The 23,659-nt window shown below is 49.4% G+C and overlaps 1 protein-coding gene across 9 annotated transcripts in view; it reads left to right on the top strand.

Annotated features, from left to right (window-relative positions):
- The window catches only part of ANKRD27 (ankyrin repeat domain 27), a 78,388-nt gene that overhangs the window by 22,296 nt on the left and 32,433 nt on the right, over positions 1-23,659 (top strand). For 4 of the 9 annotated variants that reach the window (XM_054538251.2, XM_054538253.2, XM_063719087.1 and 1 more), the window contains 12 exon segments: positions 2,297-2,407; positions 5,674-5,830; positions 7,792-7,946; positions 8,626-8,685; positions 8,773-8,826; positions 8,905-8,970; positions 9,058-9,134; positions 10,130-10,251; positions 11,893-11,971; positions 12,799-12,931; positions 20,746-20,838; positions 23,404-23,531. In XM_054538251.2, coding sequence (XP_054394226.2) covers positions 2,297-2,407; positions 5,674-5,830; positions 7,792-7,946; positions 8,626-8,685; positions 8,773-8,826; positions 8,905-8,970; positions 9,058-9,134; positions 10,130-10,251; positions 11,893-11,971; positions 12,799-12,931; positions 20,746-20,838; positions 23,404-23,531 — 1,235 coding nt within the window. 9 annotated transcript variants of the gene reach the window in all.

Here is a 23,659-nt window from a genome sequence, read left to right as displayed (position 1 = left end):
CCCAGCACTTTGGGAGGCTGAGGTGGGTGGATCACGAGGTCAGGAGATCGAGACCATCCTGGTGAACACAGTGAAACTCCGTCTCTACTAAAAATACAAAAAAATTAGCCGGGCGTGGTGGCGGATGCCTGTAGTCCCAGCTACTTGGGAGACTGAGGCAGGAGAATCATGTGAACCCAGGAGGCGGAGCTTGCAGTGAGCTGAGATCGCGCCACTGCACTCCAGCCTAGGCAACAGAGCGAGACTCCATCTCAAAAAAAAAAAAAGTTCCTGCTTCCCAGAGGCCACATGAAGGCCCTCCAGCCACAGCCCTTCCTTGAATGGGATGGTGTGAGTCCTTCGTGCTGCAGCTGGAGGGGGGCCATCTCCGACTTCAAGCATTAAACACCCGAGGACTGGCTCTTTAGATCCCATTGCCTGTGGCCCACTTTGGCTTCTAGGATCTTCTTTCTTTATCTGCCAACTGCAGTGGTGAGGCCACTTGGGAGCCTTGAGGTCATTTCTTCTAGCCTAATATCTAAGGGCCTCCCTTTATTTTAATTTTTTATTAAAATTTCAGATTATTATGTTTAATTTCAAACAAAGAATAATACAATGGACCAGGCACAGTGGCTCATGACTGTCATCCCAGCACTTTGGGAGGCCAAGGTGGAAGGATCGCTTGAGGCCAGGGATTCAAGACCAGCTTGGACAACATAGTGAGATCTCATCTCTACTTAAAAAAAAAAAAAAAATGCTGGTCATGGTGGTGTGCACCTGTTGACCCAGTTACTTACGAGGCTGAGGCAGGAGGATGGCTTGAGCCCAGAGGTTGAGGGTGCAGTGAGCTATGATTGCGCCACTGCACTCCAGCCTGGGTGACAGAGTGAGACGCTGCCTCTAAAAAAAAAAAGAAAGAAAAATAGCTATAATAATAATAATAGCACAGCTGACCACGGTCTAAGATGTAAAGATATCATGTTCAAGAAACTGTGGGATAAATCACTCTGTGATCTAACTGTATAGCATATAATAATGCATCTTTTGGCCGGGCACAGTGGCTCACACCTGTAATCCCAGCACTTTGGAAGGCTGAAGCGGGCAGATCGCTGGAATCCAGGAGTTCGCGACCAGCCTAGGCAACATCGTAAAACCCTGTCTCTACTAAAGAAACGAAAAACGAAAACAAGAACAGAACAAAAAAATTAGCTGGGTGTGGTGGTGCGCGCCTATAGTCCCAGCTACTTGGGAGGCTGAGGTGGGAGGATCACCTGGGCCTGGGAGGCGGAGGTTGCAGTGAGCTGAGATCGTGCCACTGCACTCCAGCCTGGGTGAGAGAGCAAGACCCTGTCTCCAAAAAAAAAAAAAAAGCGTAAAGAAAAGAATAGAAGGAAACCATCATTCATGTGAAGTGTTCTTTTTTTTTTTTTTTTTTTTTTAAAGACAGAGTCTTGCTCTGCAGCCCAGGCTGGAGTAGTGCAATGGTGTGATCGCAACTCACTGCAACCTCTGCCTCCTGGGCTGAAGCACAACCTCCCAAGTAGCTGGGATTACAGGCACATGCCACCATACCTGGCTAATTTTTGTGTTTGTAGTAGAGACGGAGTTTCACCATGTTGACCAGGCTGGTCTCAAACTCCTGACCTCAAGTGATCTGCCTGCCTCAGCCTCCCAAAGTGCTGGCATTACAGGCGTGCGCCACCACCCCCGGCTAATTTTTGTATTTTTAGTAGAGCCAGGGTTTTGCCATGTTGGCCAGGCTGGTCTTGAACTCCTGACCTCAAGTGATCCGCCTGCCTTGGCCTCTCAAAGTGCTACAATTATAGGCATGAGCCACCACGCCCGGCCGTGTTTCTTTTTTGAATGGTGGGAGAAAGTGTGATTTTTTAGCTTCCCTTTTCTGTACTTTCCAAGTGCTCCTCTCTTCATCTGGACTTGTCCCTGAGCCCCTGGGTCCTTATAACTGTACTGTTAAGAATACAGAGGGAGCCTGGGGCCACTAGCTTGGGCGGGTACCCAGCGAGTGTAGTAGAGTGTAGTAAGGAGCTGTCAGCCTCCACATCTGAAGGTGAAGAAGGATTTGTACTGTTCTGCCTGTGGTGGGGTGAGGCTGATTCCATCACAACAGCAACAACAACAACAGCAGCGGCAGATCACCTCAGCTGGCAGCCACTGTGGCCACGTTGGCAAGGGACCTCGGGCGTTCTCTCTGCCAGCAGGTCCCACTGTGTGTCCAGCTGGAGCGCCTTTGGGGACACCCTGTTCTGCTGAGGTGGTAAATGGCACGTCTGAGTTTCCCCTGAATTGTTTTTTCCAGGTCTTAGTACCCTGCAAAGGAAGCCTGTCGAGCAGCATCCAGTCTACTTGTCAGTTTGAGTCCTACATTTTGATACCTGTGGAAGAGCATTTTCAGACCTTAAATGGAAAGGTATTCATTTCTTGGTGGATCAGCTAGGGTCATCTACTTGGTGTTTGGGACCAGAGGGGAGGGAAGAGAGTCCCGTTCTCAGCCTTTCGCAGCTACTGGCAATGGTGGCATTTGACACCCACTGCAGCCCCGTGGGGGGCTGGAGGGACCCTGCCTTTGTGGTGGAGGAAAGGGAGGTGGTGACAGTAAGCTGGACCCCAGCTGCTGCCTTGGAGGCCGGGAGGTGCTGAGCATCTCTCCTTGAGCCCGTGATGGGGTTTCTGCCGTGTGTCGCTGGAACACCTCCTCCTTGCTGATGTCCGAGCCAGAGGAAGTTGTTTTATCCCAGTGCCATGAAAAGCTTGTCAGTTTCTTGGCCCCGAATAGGACATCAGGGATGAATATTTTAGTTTTTAAAAGCGTTTTGTTTCAGCTGGGCATGGTGGCTCACGCCTATAATTCTAGCACTTTGGGAGGCCGAAGCAGGAGAATCACTTGAGGCCAGGAGTTTGAGACCAGCCTGGAAAACATAACGAGACCCCATCTCTGCCAAAAATAAAAGTAAAAAATTAGCCAGGCGTGATGGTGCGTGCTTCTAGTCCCAGCTACTTGGAAGGCAGAGGTGGGAGAATTGCTTAAGCCGAGGAGTTTGAGCTTGCAGTAAGCCATGATTGTGCCACTGCACTGTAGCCTGGGCAACAGAGCGAGACCCTGTCTCAAAAAAAAAAAAAAAAAAAAAAAAAAAAACGCAAAAAACAATCTTTTTGTTTTGAAATAATTTCAAATGTTTTAGTAAAGTTGAAAAAACTCTTAAATGTGCTTCCCCCCAAGCTGTTAACATTCTTGCCACATTGGTTTTATCACTGTCTCTTAACACATATTATTATTATTATTATTATTATTTTGAATCTTTTTTTTTTTTTTTTTTTTGACATGGAATCTCGCTCTGTCACCAGGCTGGAGTGCAGTGGTGTGATCTCGGCTCACTGCAACCTCCACCTCCTGGGTTCAAGTGATTCTCCTGCCTCAGTCTCCCGAGTAGCTGGGACTACAGGCGTGTGCCACCATGCCCAGGTAATCTTTTTTTTTTTTTTTTTTTTGAGGCGGAGTCTCGCTCTGTTGCCCAGGCTGGAGTGCAGTGGTGCTATCACGGCTCACTGCAAGCTCCGCCTCCTGGGTTCACGCCATTCTCCTGCCTTAGTCTCCCGAGTAGCTGGGACTACAGGCGCCCACCACTGTGCCCAGCTAATTTTTTGTATTTTTAGTAGAGACGAGGTTTCACCATGTTAGCCAGTATGGTCTCGATCTCCTGACCTTATGATCCACCCGCCTCGGCCTCCCAAAGTGCTGGGATTACAGGCGTGCGCCACCGCGCCCAACCTGAATCTTTTGAGAGTAAGTTGCAGGCACTGTGCCCTTTAGCCCAAGACGGTTCAGTGTGTATTTCCCAAGAACAGGCATTCTCTTATGTAACCACAACATAGTGATCACACTCAGATAATTTAGCATCGATAGAATGTCCTCCAACATATTGTCCTCATACAGACTGTGCTGATTATACCAATTATATCTTTCATAGCAAAAAAAAATTTTTCTTCTTCTTAGCTCTAGAATCACACACTGCATTTTTTTTTTTCTTTTGAGGCAGAGTCTCACTCTGTTGCCCAGGCTGGAGTGCAGTAGCTCGATCTCAGCTCACTGCAACCTGCGCCTCCCGGGTTCAAGTGATTCTCCTGCCTCAGCCTCCTGAGTAGCTGGGACTGTAAGCACTCGCCACCATGCCCAGCTCATTTTTGTATTTCTAATAGAGACGGGGTTTCACCATATTAGCCAGGCTGGTCTCAAACTCCTGACCTCAAATGATCCACCCACCTTGGTCTCCCAAAGTGCTTGGATTACAGGCATGAGCCACTGCACACGGCCTGGATCCTTTTTAAATGTTGCAACAGAAAAAACATTGAGCTATTTCTTTAGTAGAGGAAATCCTGTGTTCTTTGTGAAAAGAAAAAGTAAGAAAGCTCTCCCTATCTAAGAGATGGAAGTAATCTTGTGCTGCAGTGTGGCCAGGGCTGAATCCCACCTGCTACTCCCTGCACGGCTCACTGTGGTCATGGCCGGGTGCTGGGGGCAGACCAGCCGCGCAAAGCCCGACTCCTGTCCTTTTTGTAGATCTGGGTGTCCAAAAGAGAACAAATCAGCCAAGCTGACTGACAGCTGGGGTGAGCAGATCTCTAGCAGGAAAACAGCAGTGTGTCTTGTGAGCCACAGGGCAGAGCAGATGCACTGACAACCCCGTGTTTCCTCTCCCTGTCACAGCGCCACAAGCCTCAGCTGCCACATCTGAACACAGCCCCTGCCCCAGTGAGGACACTGTGGCCGGGCTTCCCTGACTATGGGGATGCCGGGAAAAACGGCCATTCCTGAATGGGAATAAAATCTCCCTCTCTCAGAACCTACCTGCTTCCGCTTTAGAAGCAAAACAAAACAAAACAACACATACCCCATGGTTAACATCAACAGTGAAAAAAGCTGACATCATGTGCCTTCCAACAGGATACACAGAGGGAGATAAAACATCCCTCTCAGGGTATTCCTATCAGAAACATGTAACTGTAAAACTGTAATCTAATTGTCAGGAAACATCAGACAAACCCTCCCAAACACACGGAGGGAGAGTCTGCAATACACAACAAAAATGTCAATATCGTGAAAGGCAAAGAAAGACCGAGGTACTGTTCCCAATGAAGGAAACTAAAAAGATGAACAAATGCATCGTGTGGGCCAGGTGTGGTGGCTCACGCCTGTAATCCCAGCACTCTGGGAGGCCAAGGCGGGCGGGTCACCTGAGGCCGGGAGTTCAAGGCCAGCCTGGCCAACATGGCGAAACCGTGTCTCTACTAAAAATACAAAAACTGGCTGGGCGTGGTGGTGGGTGCCTGTAGTGCCAGGTACTCAGGAGGCTGAGTCAGGAGAATTGCTTGACCCTGGGAGGTGGAGGTTGCAGTGAGCCGAGGTTGCACCACTGCACTCCAGCCTGGGTGATGGAGTAAGACTGTCTCAAAAGAAAATAGCAATGATTCAGGTATCTTGCAGCCATAGCTACTAGGCCAACAAAGAGGAAACATTTTAGTATTAAAATGAGCAGAACAGGAGAGTATTTGTGCCCCAGCAAACCCACATTGGGGTGAAGGCCGTAGGGGCTGGTTAAGTGCTGCATCGGGGGCCAGGCTGAGAGTGGGATGTGGTTGCCCCGGCTGCTGGTGCAGTGATGGCTTTCTTGTTTCCAGGATGTCTTTATACAAGGGAACAGGATTAAATTAGGAGCTGGTTTTACCTGTCTTCTCTCAGTGCCCATTCTCTTTGAAGAAACTTTCTACAATGAAAAAGAAGAGAGTTTCAGCATCCTGTGTATAGCCCATCCTTTGGAAAAGAGAGAGAGTTCAGGTATTCTGGGAGAAAAAACCCTTTTCTCCTGTTTTAGAAAAATGCGTTTGTTGAACTTGTTCCTGACTTAGCTGTCGAAAGGTTAAACAAGGCTGGGTATGGTGGCTCGTGCCTGTGATCCCTGCACTTTGGGAGGCCGAGGCGCAAGGATCACTTGAGGCCAGGAGTTCAAAACTAGCCTGGAAACATAGTGAGACCCTGTCTCTATAAAAAAATTAAAAAAATCAAGCTGGGCGTGGTGGCTCATGCCTGTAATCCCAGCACTTTGGGAGGCTGAGGCAGGCAGATTACTTGAGGTCAGGAGTTCAAGATCAGCCTGGCCAACATGGGGAAACCCCATTTCTACAAAAAATACAAAAATTAGCTAGGTATGGTGGCGTGCACCTGTAATCCCAGCCACACGGGAGGCTGAGGTAGGAGAATTGCTTGAACCCAGAAGGCAGAGGTTGCAGTAAGCTGAGATCATGCCGCTGTACTCTATCCTGGGTGACAGAGTGAGACTCTGTCTCAAAAAGTAGGCCAGGCGTGGTGGCTCACACCTGTAATCCTAGCACTTTGGGAGGCCGAGGTGGGCGGATTACCTGAGGTCAGGAGTTCAAGACCAGCCTGACCAACATGGGGAAACCCCGTCTCTACTAAAAATACAAAAAAAATTAGCCACGTGCAGTGGTGCGTGCTTGTAATCCCAGCTACTCAGGAGGCTGAGGCAGGAGAATCACTTGAACCCGGGAGGCAGAGATTGTGGTGAGCCGAGATCGCACCACTGCACTCCAGCCTGGGCTACAGAGTAAGACTTCGCCTCAAAAAAAAGATAAAAATAAAAAGTAAAAAAATAAAAAAATTAGCCGGGCATGGTGGTGCATGCCTGTAGTCTCAGTTACTCAAGAGGCTGAGGTGGGAGGGTCACTCGAGCCTAGGAATTCAAGGCTGCACTGAGCCATGATCACACCACTGCACTCTAGCATGGGCTACAAAACAAGACCCTATCTCCAAAAACAATAAAGTAAATTATTATTATTATTATTTAATTATTTTTGAGATGGAGTCTTGCTCTGTTGCCAGGCTGGAGTGCAGTGGCGTAATCTTGGCTCACTGCAGCCTCCAGCTCCCGGGTTCAAGTGATTCTCCTGTCTCAGCCTCCTGACTAGCTGGGATTACAGGTGCCCGCCACCACACCCAGCTGATTTTTTTATTTTTAATAGAGACAGGGTTTCACCATGTTGGCCAGGATGGTCTTGATCTCTTGACCTCATGATCTGCCTGCCTCAGCCTCCCGAAGTGCTGGGATTGCAGGCATGAGCCACTGCGCCCGGCCAATAAATTATTTTTTTAAAAAAGGTTAAACATCCTGGAAAATATTCAAGAGCCACATGGAGACCTATGTAATTGTTTCCAGTGGTTCCTCCTAGAACTTAAAGTCACTGGGCTAAGGAGGTGTGGATCGGGGCTGCTATTGCACAGGTCGGGCATTGCACAATTCCAGGAGGCAGCATTCACATAGACAGCCTACCTGTGATCAACCTGGGATGTGACTGTTTCCCCATGAGTTGTGCAAAGCAGTAGCCCCAGCTTTGTCTCTGGCTGTCAGCTTCAGGGCTGTCTCTTATAGCGCCCCGCCCCAGCATTGTGCCTCTTTGAGATTTTGTTATTTTTAATAAATAATAATTCTTCATTTGCCCCAGAAAATTGAGATAATAATGTGCTGGATGCACACTGATGCTCTTATTGTCAGGAATTGGGGTCTTGCCCATGGTCCCAGATAGTGTGGTTTTGTCCCAGGAAGAGGCCTTGAGAGGACCAGGCTCTCTGGACTCCAGGGTGTCCTGTAACTGGGCTGTTCTTGTGCAGTGTCTTGAAATAAGGACATTTGCCCTCCTCCCCAGAGGGCCTAGACCCTGTAGGATAGGACAGAGTCAGGAACCAGCAGAGGCTTCAGCCGGCCTGACCTGTTTCTTTTTCAGAAGAGCCTTTGGCACCCTCAGATCCCTTTTCCCTGAAAACCATTGAAGATGTGAGAGAGTTCTTGGGAAGACACTGCGAGCGATTTGACAGGAACATCGCCTCTTTCCACCGAACATTCCGAGAATGCGAGAGAAAGAGCCTCCGTCACCACATAGTCAGTAGCCGTGCTGTCCTCTGCCTGGCGTGCCCCGTCTTGGTTCAGTGCAGGGCGCCGGGAGCCCTCAGTTTCCTCTGGAACTGCCTGGTGCTGCCTCACTGTTTGAAGTCTTTTAAAAATGTTTCTCTCTAACTATAAAAGTAATTTAACCGGGCATGGTGGTACAAGCCTGTCTTCCCAGCACTTTGGGAAGCCGAGATGGGAGGATCTCTTGAGGCTGGGAGTTCAAGACCAGCCTGGGGAACATAAAAAGACCCCACTGCTACAGAAAATACAAAAATTAGCCAGGCGTGGTGGCATGCTCCCAGCTACTTGGGAGGCCGAGGTGGGAGGATGATTTTAGCCCAGGAGTTTGAGACCGCAGCATGCTATAGTCATACCACTGCACTCTACTCTGGGCGACAATGTGAGACCCTGTCTCTTAAAAAAAAAAAACCAAGTGGTAAAGTCATGGGGAAGTATAAAAATGAGTATTATTATCCTCTGTGTTAACCGCAAGGGGAAGTTTCTCCTGCTTAATGCATATACACCTAAAAAAAAAGTTGAGAAAAATCACGTAATTGACTTGTTAAAGCTTGCGTTAACACTTGAAGCTCTGGGCGCGTTACCCGCTCCGGCTCCCCCATTATGGCCTCGCTGGTAAGGGTGGCCTGTCCCTCTGCTCTATGTGGTTTAGGACTCAGCGAATGCTCTCTACACCAAATGCCTCCAGCAGCTTCTGAGGGACTCTCACCTGGTAAGCAGCAAGACTTCCGAGAGGGAGAATTGCGGTGCACCCCCATGCAAATCCAAGCCCTTTCACTGTGTTTTTCTTGCCCTCTAGAAAATGCTCGCCAAGCAGGAGGCCCAGATGAACCTGATGAAGCAGGCAGTGGAGGTGAGGGTGGGGCGGAATGGCTGGGAGGCACACCCTGTTGCCCGCTCACACCCTGAATGGGTTCTCTTGATTCCACAGATATACGTCCATCATGAAATTTACGACCTGATATTTAAATACGTGGGGACCATGGAGGCAAGCGAGGTAGGTTCTCAGTTATTATCACCCAAGATGGAAGCCTTCTTCTGTGCTTTTTGAGAAATTTGAAGGTTTGTTAAAATCTGTTGTTAGGATGCCGCCTTTAACAAAATCACAAGAAGCCTTCAAGATCTTCAGCAGAAAGATATTGGTGTGAAACCGGAGTTCAGGTAAGGGTTTGTGCCACAGCGGCTTGGTGTCCTCGGAGGCAGGGGTGCTGTCTTCTCCCGGAAGCAGGCCCTCTTGGTGGCAGAGGTGACACACTGGTTTGACGTGGTTAGTTCTGAGGAGCAGTGCAGTTACTTGCGACCAAAGATAAAGGGCTGCCCTTTACAAGTGACTGTGTGTGGCCGTCCCCCTCCCACACTGCACCAGCATGCCGGCTGGATGGGAGCCGCTGGGCACGGGGTTTTGTGCAGCTGGTCCCCAAGTTGGCATGTAATTTGCCCACGTGGGTTCTGCGTGCAGGGGACATCCCATCTGCCCACCCAAGGGAACCTTGCCATAGAGGTACCTACTTAAGAGTTAATTTAAGTTTCATTTATTTAATTTTAATTTTTATTCTTTTTGAGACAAAGTCGCACTCTATTGCCCAGGCTGGAGTGCAGTGGCGTGATCTCGGCTCACTGCAACCTCTGCCTCCTGAGTTCAAGTGATTCTCCTGCCTCAGCCTCCCAAGTAGCTGGGATTACAGGTGCACACTACCATGCTTTGCTAATTTTTGTATTTTTAGTAGAGACAGGGTTTCACCGTGTTGGCCAGGCTGGTCTTGAACTCCTGACCTCAAGTGATCTGCCCACCTTGGTTTACAAGTGCTGGGATTACAGGCGTGAGCCACTGTGCCCAGCCTAATTTAAGTTTCATTAGGACACAAAAATGTTTCACCTCCCACAACCCTTTTTGGGTTGTTTCCCTCTAGGAATAGGATTTTTTTTTTTTTTTTCAACTTTCTTGTACAGCTCTATCACCTGGCAGCCTGAATGGGATTGAAGACTCTTCTGTTTTGCTGATGACTTGAGTCAGATGACTTCTCAGTATCTGTTTTTGTGTTTCATTCCTTCTGGTTTGTTGTGAGAAGTGTAGACCCTGAGATGTGTTCTTAGATCCAGGCCGGAGGGTTCTCTTACCGTGCTCTGAAGTTGTCACTTTCCAAATTATTTTACAGCTTTAACATACCTCGTGCCAAAAGAGAGCTGGCTCAGCTGAACAAATGCACCTCCCCACAGCAGAAGCTTGTCTGCTTGCGAAAAGTGGTGCAGCTCATTACACAGTCTCCAAGCCAGAGAGGTTTGTGTTTGGGAAGGGGCCTGGCCAAGGGGTAGCTGCTACATCCAGATGAAAAAGCAAAGAGTGATGCTATCTTAAGGGATTTTTATGGTGCTAGGCACGGTGGCTCACCTCTGTAACCCCAGTGCTTTGGGAGGCCAAGGTGGGAGGATCACTTGAGGCCAGGAATTGGAGGTTGCAGTGAGCTATGATCACACCAGTCACTACAGCCTGGGTGACAGAGTGAGACCCGTTATCAAAAAAAACAACAACAAAAAAAAAACAACAAAAAGTAAAAGAAAACAAGTCAAGAAAAAGTCAGGAAGGAAGAGACATAGCTAGATGTATAGATAAGGGATGATCCTGAGTGTATTGAATGAAATAAACAGGAATGGATATGGTAGACTTCCAGCCAACAGCATCAAAGAAAGGGGGATAGCTGTTTAGCCACGACATGATGGTGAGCTCATAGCTGTCCTGGACAGATGTGCAGGAAGCAACAGCAGGAGCCTCTGGGAAAAGAGACTGGCTGGCAGGGATGGGAGAAACATTCACAGTTTGCTCTTTTCCATTGTTTGAATTTTTAAACGTGAATGAATTACTTAAAATTCCAAAATGGAAAAAAAGTGAAACTCTACATGGGCAGTAGACTCCATGTCTATAAAATGGAAGTGACCTGAGGAAGGACCTTAGTGACTTTAGGAAGAAAGAGACTTTTGGTGATGGCTCTGGGCTCATCTTCATTTTGTATCACTGCAGCCACCTCCCTGGGCTCTTTCAGTGTCCAAGGGAGTGGCAAGGCATGGGCTGCTTGGAGTTAACATATATTTTTTTTTTCTTAAGAGACAGGGTTGGCTGGGCGTGGTGGCTCACGCCTGTAATCCCAGCACTTTGGGAGGCTGAGGTGGGCAGATCACGAGGTCAGGAGATCGAGACCATCCTGGCTAGCATGGTGAAACCCTGTCTCTACTAAAAATACAAAAAAAAATTAGCTGGGTATGGTAGCGGGCACCTGTAGTCCCAGCTGCTCGGGAGGCTGAGGCAGGAGAATGGCGTGAACCCAGGAGGTGGAGCTTGCAGTGAGCTGAGATTGTGCCACTGCTCTCCAGCCTGGGCGACAGAGCGAGACTCCCTTTCAAAAAAACAAAAAAAAGAGACAGGGTCTCACTCTGTCACCCAGGCTGGGTGCATTTGTAGATCACTACATCCTTGAACTCCTGGGCTCAAGTGATCCTCTTGCCTCAGCCTCCCAAGTACCTGGGATTACAGGCATGCACCACCACCCTTGGCTAATTTTCATATTTTTTTGTAGAGGTGGGGGTCTTGCTATATTGCCCAGGCTGACCTCAGACTCCTGGCCTCAAGCAATTCTCCTGTCTCGGCCTCCCAAAGCACTGGGATTACAGGCGCATGCCGCCATATCTGGCCTGAGTTACTAATACCTTGTTTTGGTCATGTTCTGAAAATGCTGGGCATTCTTTTCCCCCTGGACCTGACATCTGATCAGGACTCTGTAAAGGAGCTTGTGCAATGACATTTCTCCCCCAATGTATGATCTCCCTGATATGTAGTTTCACAAGGTGTGCAGTGGTAGGGAGTTGATAGGCTTGTCAGTCCATTTGAATCTCATGATGGCATTGAATGTGTGTTTCCCCTTCGCAGTGAACCTGGAGACCATGTGTGCTGATGATCTGCTGTCAGTCCTGTTATACTTGCTTGTGAAAACGGAGATCCCTAATTGGTAACATTTTCTGTTAAGATACTCTTTTAAAAATGCCAGTGTTTGGCTGGGCGCGGTGGCTCACGCCTGTAATCCCAGCGCTTTGGGAGGCCAAGGTGGGCGGATCACGAGGTCAGGAGATTGAGACCATCCTGGCTAACACGGTGAAACCCCGTCTCTACTAAAAAATACAAAAAAAATTAGCTGGGTGTGGTGGCGGGCACCTCTAGTCCCAGCTGCTCGGGAGGCTGAGGCAGGAGAATGGCATGAACCCTGGAGGTGGAGCTTGCAGTGAGCCGAGATCACACCACTGCACTCCAGCCTGAGCAACAGAGCGAGACTCCGTCTCAAAAAAAAAAAAAAAAAAATGGCAGCGCTGCACTGTGGTAGTTCTAATGTAACTCTAGGAAAAGCCCACCTTCAGTTGGACACCTGTTATGAGCTAGGAGTGGGGCCTCCCCCTGCTTCATCCATCCACTTACAGATGGGGAAACCAAGGCCCAGAGAGCTTACGTTTCTTGTTCTGGAATGAGTGTCTAGACAGTGGTTGAGCAGAAAGCTGATTGCCATTCTTTCTGGCCCCAGAACCCATAATCTCTCCCCCGGAACCCACAGCTCAATTTACAGTAATCAGCTTGCTAAAGACTATTTCAGGGAACTAGCTAGTCATTTTACTTGTGTTCCTAATCGCACACACTCTGCAGAGAGACCCAGGAGACGGTGGTCATAGCTTCCTGAGGGAACCGACTGACTAGATATTTGATCAGTCGCCCAAGCCAATAATATTTTTTTTTGCAGAAGTGTGACTTGGATAGACAACAACATAACTTTTTTCTTCCTTTCATTAGGATGGCAAATTTGAGTTACATCAAAAACTTCAGGTTTAGCAGCTCGGCAAAGGATGAACTGGGATACTGCCTGACCTCATTCGAAGCTGCCATTGAATATATTCGGCAAGGAAGCCTCTCTGCTAAACCCCCCGTAAGATCTCACCCCTGCCCTGGCCTTCTTTTGTGGGCATCATGGTTCCCTTGATAGGGTGCTGGGGTTGGTATGTGGGCGGAGGGATTCTTAAATTGCCTCCCAGGAATGGGGCCTCAGCTGTTTGAGGGCTGTGAGTCTTGAAAATCACTCAGTGAAGAGAACACCAAGCCCCCAATTGGTGGTAAAAGTTGGTGGGTTATCATTGGGATTTACATTGTTAATATCCTACTTCATTAGTCCCCATCTTCTCCAAAAACATGTGGGTGCAAAGGGAAGCCAGAAGTAGGGAATTTGGATTTTTTGACCTTGATAGTCAAGAAGTGATGTCACGGGATCCCTGGACTGTCGCTTTTCCAGCAGGAAACCTCTGTGGCTGGTGGCTCCTTTGCCTGAGTTTTGTTCGGGCCTGCTGGGCTCATTTCACCCTCTTGGCCTGGCAGGCTGTGCTCGGCTTGCGCTACTGGCCTGGATCCCACGCCTGCCGAGGGCGAGTCAGGTGTGGAGTGGCGGGGGGTATGTGAGCAAGTGCAGGGTCTGGCCACTGCGCACAACCAGGTGTGCCGACTGAGGTGGGGTGGGCAGCTCCAAGTTGCTTGTACAGGGTCCTGCTCCATGCAAGGCTGCAGCTAGAGCAGACGTACTGTAGGCCGCTTCCACGGTGGGCACTGGGGAACATAGTGGCGCCTGGAAGCTTGGAGACACCAGGAACTGCAGAGCCCCAAAGAGGGTGTCATAGCCCTGGCTCAGGGAACTCCTAGGTTGGGCTCCCTGAAGGGCCAGAGCTCTTCTCTCTTCTCGTCACCTGCAATGTAGTGAGTTGGGAGCATGTTTTAGCTCTCTTTATGTTATAGCTCTTTCAGTCCTGCCATTTGGTGGGTCCTGAGTTCTTGTACCATGTCCAGGAAGAATGAGGTACGTAGACTAGTGGAGGGTGAGCAAGGCAGAGAGGAGCTTCACTGAACGGCAGAATAGCTCTCAGGAGACCCACAGTGGGCAGCTTCTTTCCACAGGCAGGTCGTCCTGACGAGTCAAAGAGGCCTGACGTAGGTAGCTCCTTCCCGCAGTTGGTAGTCCCGACATCTGTCTGAGTCTGGCAGAGTCCGGGGTTTTTTATGGCTCAGAAGGGAGGGAGTATGTGCTGATTGGTCCATGGGTGGGCCTGGAAAAAGCACCATGAGTTCTCACTCTGGGCCATGGACTCCACTTGGAACGGACAGCCTGGCCCCCAGGCTTCAGGCTGTCCCTGTCTTGAAGGTGGGGCTTCACTGGGGACCTGCCCCTTTCCGCCCAGGAGCCTGTCTGCCTTCTGCCACCATCAACATGCTGGCCAGTGCACCCAGGCTGTTTGTGCCAAGGGGCATCTGCAGGCCTGTGCTGAGCTCCCCTCAGCCCCCTACCTCGACTGCTCTCCTATGCTCATCAGCGCCCAAAATCTTGGAGGGGTCTGAGGCATCAGGAGGCTGGCATGTCACTGTCACCCCAAGCATGTGCACACATGGCTGGGTTGCAACAGTACCTGAGCTTGGCCTCAGCTTTGCTCTGAAATTGAAGTCAGTGCAAGGAGTCGGGAGGAGCGGGAGCAGGCACTTACGAGCCTGCGGCGGCAGGGGTGCTTCCTGGGCCGCTGACAGCGCAGAGATGCCTGGATCCAGAGCTGCGGCTGGGCGGCTGCAGCTGCGCCTGGGAGTGCAGGGCTCCCGCCCTGCCAACTCAGTAGGAGATGGGGGCTCCCGTCTATTCCTGGCTCCTGTTGGCCCTGCAGAGTGCACAACCCTGGCCGCGCCTCCTCCACTGCAGCTTACATCTTTGCAGCAGCCGCTCCCGATGGGCCGCCACTGCCATCTGTGAGACCATTAATGTGTGCAATTTGAGGACTCAGTGGCCTTGCCATTGTTTCCTTGGTTGTTATTGAGCATTGGCTGGGGTCGGCGGGGGGGTGTGATTATATTTCTACGTGAATCGTGAGAATCTTGAACCATAGTTGTCCTGCTGGCCTGTTTTACCACATACCAGTGAGTAAAACGTGATCATACAGAAATCACAAAGTTGAAATCAATAAAATGAAAAGATCTCTGTATTACAAGGTGAGAGTGCCAAGGACTGAACATTCATCTTTGTCAGACTTTGATGTAGAATCTCCCAAAATAATGAGCTAAAGTGTCTGGGAGACAGCATCAGCCTGTCCAGGCGCCCTCAGGTGCAGGCAGTTCCACCACATTCATTCATTATTAACACGTTCTTGCATTTTCAGTCTTTTTCCTACCCATGTATATTTTACATAATTGAAATTATATTGTGTGCTGGGCCAGGTACAGTGGCTCACGCCTGTAATCCCAGCACTTTGGGAGGCCAAGGCAGGTGGATCATCTGAGGTCAGGAGTTCGAGACCAGCCTGGCCAACATGGTGAAACCCTGTCTCTACTAAAAATACAAGAATTAGCTGGGCGTGGTGGCAGGTGCCTGTCATCCCAGCTACTTGGGAGGCTGAGGCAGGAGAATTGCTTTAATCCAGGTGGCAGAGGTTGCAGTGAGCTGAGGTTACGCCACTGCAGTCTAGCCTGAGCGACACAGCAAGACTCTGTCTCAAATATATATATATATATATAGAGAGAGAGAGAGAGAGAGAGAGAGTACTGTTTTTTTCCCCAAAAGAATAGCTTAATTTTTTCCTAATTAGAAGACTAATATTTGCTTACAAATAATATTTGCAGTCTATAAAATGGCAGTGAAGACAACAAAAACTTCCCATAAGCTTACTAGCCAGGGGTGACACTTATTAATATTTCAGCATTTGTCTTTTTTTCTGTGCATACACAATTGTATCTTTTTTTTTTTTTTTTTGAGGCATGTGAGCCAGCATTTTATTCGTTCATTTCTTACATGTGAAGCACTCCTTGATGACATCCTTGGCCTGAGATTCTTTTCTATAGTCCTTAACTGCTACATAGCTGCAGCTAGCCTCTTCATAGGGTCTCCCCTCTCTGTCAGTTTTACAGAGGCCTTACCCATTCTCTTTGTTTCTCATTGTCATCAATCTTAATTAGTTTGACCTGGTGTTCACCTAGGGCCTCCCCAATGTGGCACATGCAGGCTCATCATAGTTGGATGCAAGCACACCAAGATGGGCTCAGCACTCGTCTGAGGCTTTGGCAGCTTGGCGAATTCCATGTGCTAGGCCACCGTGGATGAAGGTGTCCTTCAGCACCCCTTGTAAATCAGTGTTAACGTCCATTACACCGCCAGCAGCAATGTCTTCCTCGGCCACGGCAGTGGGTCATGGGTGCAGCAGTGCAATGTCTTCCTTGGCCACGGTTGTGGGTCATGGGTGCAGCAGTGCAAGACCTTCCTCAGCCGTGGCAGTGGGTCACGGGTGCAGCAGTACAATGCCTTCCTTGGCTATGGCGGTGGGTCACGGGTGCAGCTGAATCTTGAACACACCTGAGCCTCTGCCTCCACATGACTTGGCGGTAGCAAGGAATGAACACAGTTATCTTTTTAACCAAAATTTTAGATCATGATCTCTCTGTACTCGTTGATAGTATTCAGGTACTTGATGAAGAATTAATCTCTGCTCTTCTCTAAAGTCTGATTTAATTCCCCCACTCGGCTGCCAGTGAAATTGGGGGTCATCCATCGCATCTCAGATGTGGCTGGCTGTGGCTCTTCTGAAAAGTTACTTTCTTCTGCCTTGTTTCCATATTTAGGGGGAAATCAGCAAGATTCTAGAGTATGTATGTGGGCTGGGTGCAGTGGCTCATGCCTATAATCCCAGCACTCTGGGAGGCTGAGGCGGGTGGATCACCCGAGGCCAGGAGTTGGAGACCAGTGTGGGCAACATAATGAGACCATGTCTCTACAAATAAAAAAGAATGTGTATGTGTGTGCTCTTGTGTCTCTACCTATGAGTGTGTGCAGCATCAGAATTTCTGTTCATTTCCATGGCTGGGGAGTAAGAGTTGTGAGTTTGACTTGTTTTCTATGAGGCTCTGGGAGCCTGTGTTTCTCTCACCGTGCCTGCAGTGGTTTCTGCCCTGCCCTCTGGTTCTTGCGCTCTGATTGGTCTGAGAGTTCACTCCCTGGCCGGCTTTCCTGCCCTGCAGAGGAATCACTCTGCTGTGCCTTGCTGGGCCCAGGGTGTCTCTGGTCACCTGGAAGGAGGTGTCCACCTCTCGAAGATGCTCCCATCCCCTTGCTGCCCCCATAGCATGGCTGTCTTCTGCTTTCTCATTTTCTGTGGAGGCCTTCGCCAGGTTGTAAGGAGGTGGCTGACCAAACAGTATCCGTCGGCTTCTCACACCTCCTTTTATTTCAGAAAATATTGCAGGCACATTGGGAATAGTATTTGAGAGGTTGCTTCTCTTGTGCTGGTGTTGGTTTGAGGGTTTGAGTCCAGTCTTTTTTTTTTTTTTTTTTGAAACTGAGTCTTGCTCTGTCATCCAGACCGGAGTGCAGTGCTGCAATCTCGGCTTAATGCAACTTCCACCTCCCGGGTTCAAGCGATTCTCCTGCCTCAGCCTCCCAAGTACCTGGGACTACAGGCACGCACCACTACGCACGGCTAATTTTTGTATTTTTGTGGAGATGGGATTTTGCCATGTTGACTGGGCTCGTCTTGAACCCCTGACCTCAAGTGATCCGCCTGCCTCAGCCTCCCAAAGTGCTGGGATTACAGGTACCAGCCACTGCGCCCAGCCTGAGTCCACTCCTTCTATAGGCTCGGATGTCTTGGGCATGTCTGTTTGTCTCTGCATCTGGGGTGTAAGGATGCCCCTAAGGATAGTGTTTAGTTTGAATGGGCAAAGGAGGGTCACAGCCCAAGGCACCCCTCTTGTTGTCAGGGTGTTGGACCCTGATTCTGCCCTCCTGGATGGAGTATGGTTGGTTCTGGTGAAACCTTGAGACAGGTATGCATCATCCTCACGGCTGGCTGTGAAGCCCACAATGCAGGTATTGAGAGATGCTCGTATATTTACTGTGGCCTGTAATTGATGGAGCAGGCATCGTGGCATCCTTGTTGTTGTGATTCTGTCTGTATCGTGGTGTCTGTCTTAGCTGCTCACTGGTTTAAGTAATGAAGTTCCCTTTACGAATGTAGAGAGTCATTGCTATGTATTGATGGTGTTTCCTAGGGAAAAATCCCAAGTGTATCTCCTCACAGCAGAAGAGGTTTCTGAAAAGTATTAATGACTAAATATGAGGACATCGAGTTAGATTTTACTATTGATTTTATATAATGTAGTTTCACGGACATTTTCTCTGCAAGATACACTTGAAATGACCATAAGCATTTTATTTTTGAGACAAGATCTCACTCTGTCACCCAGAGTGCAGTGGTGTGATCCTAGCTCACTGCAGCCTCCAACTCCTGCGCTCAAAGGGATCCTCCCGCCTCAGCCTCCTGGGTAGCTGGGACTACAGGTGTACGCCACCACACCCGGCTAATTTTTTAATTCTTAAATTTTTTGTAGAGACGAGGTCTCGCTATTTTGCCCAGGCTGGGCTTGAACTCCTGGGCTCATGTGATCCTCCCACCTCAGCTTCCCAAAGTGCTGGGATTACAGGCATGAGCCACCACACCTACTCAACATTCTTTAAGCATGTTCATAAATGAAGACTTCAGCTTTCTGAAAATAAATTACTGGGATGACTCTAGAGTTACCTTTGTGAATGAAAAAAAAAGAGAACTTTGGAAGAATCTGGGTTGGGCCTGGTCACTCATGCCTGTAATCCCAGCACTTTGGGAGGCTGAGGCAGGAGGATCACCTGAGGCCAGGAGTTCGAGACTAGCCTGGGCAACGTAGCGAGACCGCCATCTTTACAAAAAATTAGCTGTGCATGGTGGCACACCTTTAGTCCCAGCTACTTGGGAAGCTAAGGTGGGAGGATCACTTGAGCCTGGTAGTTCAAGGCTGCAGTGAGCTGTGATTATACCACTGCAGTCCAGCTTGAGAGACAGAGCAAGACCCCATCTCAAAAAAAAAAAAAAAAAAAGATAAACAAGAAAGAACCTGTACCATTCTTGTCTGCAGCTTTGCATGCTTCTGGCCTTCCTTACGTTACTGGGTTTCTCATAAAAAGGATTTACCCATTTCTTTAGTAAGTCCTTGCTGATACCCCATCTCTTCCAATAGCTCATTCTTCCCTGAAGATTCAGTCTTGGGAGACCTACCTCTCTTCATCACTACTGTCTAAATCATTAACCAGAGTTGCGGAAAGAGTGCTGGATTTACCCGGATAACAATGTGTGATGTTTCTGTGACCCTAAGCTGCTCAGCTGTGAATTGTGGTGTAAAGTGGATTGTTAGAGCTTTATATAGCACACAGCAGCTGGGGGCAGAAGCGCCTCTCACAGGTGCTGGTATTCATTTGCTGAATTAACCCTCCTGGGGGACTGCTGGGAGGACCCTGCTTGGCAGAGGACCCCAGGAATGGCCTATCCCCAGAGGTGCTGTCGGCTCTATCTTTAGGTGGACCTCCAAGTCAAAACTTAGAGGGCTGTGAAGAGACATCCTTATTCCACAAATTTGTCAGGGTTTGGGGAGTCTTCTGACAGCCGCTGGCTGGAAAAAATTCCCTTTACTTCCCACCAAGACCCTTTTTCAGGAAGCGAATTTGTCATTACATGGTTTGGTTGCAGGTGCTCAAGGAAGCATTGAACTGTCTTGCGAGAAATGATTTCAATAAGTATTATGAAAAGTATCTAGAGTTTTGCCTTTTTATTTGAGATGGAGTCTTGCTCTGTCACCCAGGCTGGAGTGTAGTGGCACAATCTTGGCTCACCGCAACCTCCACCTGCCGGGTTCAAGTGATTCTCCTGCCTCAGTCTCCTGAGTAGTTGGGATTATAGGCAACCACCACCACACCCGGCTAATTTTTGTATTTTTATTAGAGAGGGGTTTCACCATGTTGGCCAGGCTGGTCTCAAACTCCTGACCTCAAGTGATCCACCCGCCTCGGCCCCCCAAAGTGCTGGGGTTACAGGCATGAGCCACCACGCCTGGCCTGTTTGTTTATTTTTGAGATGGAGTCTCACTCTCTTGCCCAGACTAGAGTGCAGTGGTGTGATCTCAGCTCACTGTAACCTCTGCCTCCTGGGTTTAAGTGATTCTTCTGCCTCAGCCTCCCAAGTAGCTGGGACTACAGGCATGTACCACCACGCCCGGCTAATTTTTTATGTTATTAGTAGAGATTGGTTTCACCATGTTGGCCAGGCTCGTGTCGAACTCCTGACCTCAGGTGATCTGTTCACCTCAGCCTCCCAAAGTGCTGGGAGTATAGGTGTGAGCCACCGCGCCTGGCCATGTGGCCATATTATTTAATAGGCACGTCCAAAAAGCAAGACCCCTCTCTCTCCTGCTGGTTGACAGTGGGAAATCGAGACCAGCTTGTGAAGTGGCTTTCCTGCCCAAAGGCCCCAGATAAGACAGCAGGGAATTGGGCTGTGCAGGCATTTGGTCAGAGGCTTGAGGAGGAAGGGAGGCCACGGCAATGTGAGTTTCCATCTGGAGGACGATGGTGTGTGTGCGCTGCATTCCACGCTGGAGATTGCACATTCCACATATACCTGCAGTCAGGGTGCCGCCGCCATCCCCGTCCCCCACGGAGCAACCGTCAAAGCCTCCACTTCCAGGAAGCCCTTCTCCCCGCCTGACGTCAGCCCGTCCTCCATCTCAGCTAGCAGGTCCCATATGAGACGGGAGAGAGGCGCAGCCAATACTGGTCTGAAGAGACAGCCGGGGTTGTTGCTGAGGCGCTGGGTTTTGAAGGATCTGCACTGACATCTCATGGTATGTTTGGTTTTTTCCTTGCAGGAGTCTGAGGGATTTGGAGACAGGCTGTTCCTTAAGCAGAGAATGAGCTTACTCTCTCAGATGACTTCGTCTCCCACCGACTGCCTGTTTAAGGTGAGATACCAAGACGTCTCTGTGGGTAAAGGTGGGTGAGGAACGCTGCATCTCTTGGTGTCTCTATAAAATCCATCAGGGTTGGCCAGGCATGGTGGCTCATGCCTGTAATCACAGCACTTTGGGAGGCCGAGGTGGGTGATAACCTGAGGTCAGGAGTTCAAGACCAAGTATGGCCAACATGGTGAAACCCCCGCTTCTACTAAAAATACAAAAATTAGCTGGGTGTGGTGGCGCATGCCTGTAGTCTCACTATTCGAGAGGCTGAGGCAGGAGAATCATTTGAACCCAGAAGGTGGAGGTTGCAGTGAGCCGAGATCGTGCCATTCATTGCACTCTAGCCTGGGCGACAGAGAGACTCTGTCTCAAAAAAAAAAAAAAAAGAAAAAGAAAAAAGAAATGATCAGGGTGGTGGTCTGCATAAACCCTGAAGTTCCATTTTGTGCTCAGAATGGGCAGTAGGAATGCTGAGGTTTTAAATTTGGAATCAAGGTCGGGTGGGGTGGCTTACTTCTGTAATCCCAGCACTTTGGGAGGCCGAAGTGGGAGGATCACTTGAGGCCAGAAGCCCGAGACCAGCCTGGGTAACATCATGAGTACCCGTCTCTACAAAACAAGACAAAAATTAGCCAGGTGTGGTGGCAGGGACCTGTAGTCCTAGCTGCTCAGGAGGCTGAGGTGGAAGGATCAGTTGAGGCCAGGAGTTGGAGGCTGCCGTGAGCTATGATTGTGCCGTTGCACTCCAGCCTGGGTGGCAGAGTGAGACCAGCACGTTTTCCCACCTCCCCCAGCGTGCTGTGCTGTAGCTGTGCTGGGCGGCACACTGTGGGCACAGGCCAGGCCTCTTGCTTTCTCAGTTCCTCGAAATACTACTCATTCTTCCAGGCCAGCTCAGTGGCCCCTCCACTGGCAGCCCTGGCAGAGCCGATGCCTCCGCTGGGCTCAAGGAGCCTGTTGTCAGATGTTTGTGGGTGTGTGCACTGGGTTGGGAACACGGTGCCTGACTTCCTGGTGGTCTGGTCACCTGGCACATGGGGGCAGCTCCCTGCTCAGACACTGGCCACAGGCAGGCTGCTGAGGTGCCCACAGGGCAGTCCGTGAGCGCTGGGCGAGGGCAGATCTCCCTGGGGGAGGCTGCTGTGCTTCCAGGTGACCTGGAGCCAGAGTGGGTCCTGGGGAATGAGCACGTCTGGGAAGTACCAGGTGAAGCTGTGCAGGTTTGTGTGTTGATGGGGTTTCCTGTTCATTGCAGCTATTCTCTTTCCTTTGCAGGCTGAGGCTCTATTAGAATAAAAGAGGATCCCCTAGTCCATAGCAAGTATAAAAATAATAATAATAAATAAATAAAATACAAGATGAAGCTGGGCATGGTGGTGTGCACTTGTAGTCCCATATGGGAGGCCAAGGTGGGAGGATCACTTGAGCCCGGGAGGTTGAGGCTGCAGTGAGCTCTGATCGTGCCACTGCACTCCAGCCTGGGCAACATAGTAAGACCTTGTTTCTAAAAAAAAATAAATAAATAAGTTCTGTTATTTATCATCCTGTAGGGATTCACTGAAAAAAAAAAAAAAGAATACAAGAGGAACAGGACTGAGGTTTTTTCTAGTGAGGTGGCAAAATCCACACTGATATTCAGAGATGTGTTGTCTGCCCGCCATTCCTATTGCTTTATGAATTTTGTCACTTTTGTTTTGTTTTGTTTTTATTTTTTGAGACAGAGTCTCACTCTGTCATCCAGGCTGGAGTGCAATGGTGCCATCTTGGTTCACTGCAACCTCCACCTCCCAGGTTCAAGCGATTCTCCTGCCTCAGCCTCCCGAGTCGCTGGGATTACAGGCGTCCGCCACCACATCTGGCTAAGTTTTGTATTTTTAGTAGAGACAAGGTTTTACCATGTTGGCCAGGCTAGTGTCGAACTCCTGACCTCAAATGAGCCACCTGCCTTGGCCTCCCAAAGTGCTGGGATTATAGGCGTGAGCCACCACTCCAGGCATGTTATTGTTTTTTTAATTATGGAAAACTTTTAACATTTCCAGAAATGAAGAGAGTAGTAGAATGAGCAGGCCACCATTGTGCAATTGTTTCATCTCTCCTCACCTGCTTTCTCCACCACCAAGGTGATTACGAAGGAAATGCCAGAGAGCAAATCATTTCATCCATAAACACGTAGATAAGCATTTCTAAAAGGACTCTTGGCCAGGCTCGGTGGCTCATGCCTGTAATCCCAGCACTTCGGGAGGCCGAGATGGGTGGATCACTTGTGGTCAGGAGTTTGAGACCAGCCTGGCCGACATGGCAAAACCCCATGTCTACTAAAAATACAAAAATTAGCTGGGTGTGGTGGCAGATGCTTGTAATCCCAGCTACTCGGGAGGCTGAGGCAGGAGAATGGCTTGAACCCAGGAGGCAGAGGTTGCAGCGAGCTGAGATCACGCCACTGCACTCCAGCCTGGGCAACAGGACGAGACTCCATCTCAAAAAAACCAAAAAGGACTCTCAAAAAATTTACTCCTAATAATTGAGTAATTCCTGCATGTGGATAGCATCTTGGATGTCACTTTTCAGCACATTGCATCAGGTAACCAGAAAGAAGTGGAGAGACTTCTGAGCCAAGAGGACCACGATAAAGATGCCGTCCAAAAGATGTGTCATCCTCTTTGCTTCTGCGATGACTGCGAGAAACTTGTCTCTGGGTAAGAGGGTGCTGGTGGAGGCTCGGTGTGCCAGGAAGCAGGAGACAGGAGGCCTCCTGGACCTTCTCCACTGTGCGCTGTGTGACTGCAGATAAGGACTGTCCTCCCTGCCCCCCAGCTGCCTCTGC

The sequence above is a fragment of the Pongo abelii genome, chromosome 20 (assembly GCF_028885655.2).
Source record: "Pongo abelii isolate AG06213 chromosome 20, NHGRI_mPonAbe1-v2.0_pri, whole genome shotgun sequence".
NCBI lineage: Eukaryota > Metazoa > Chordata > Mammalia > Primates > Hominidae > Pongo > Pongo abelii.
Note: the sequence above shows the minus strand (reverse complement) of the source record. Positions and strands in the feature narration are given on the sequence as shown.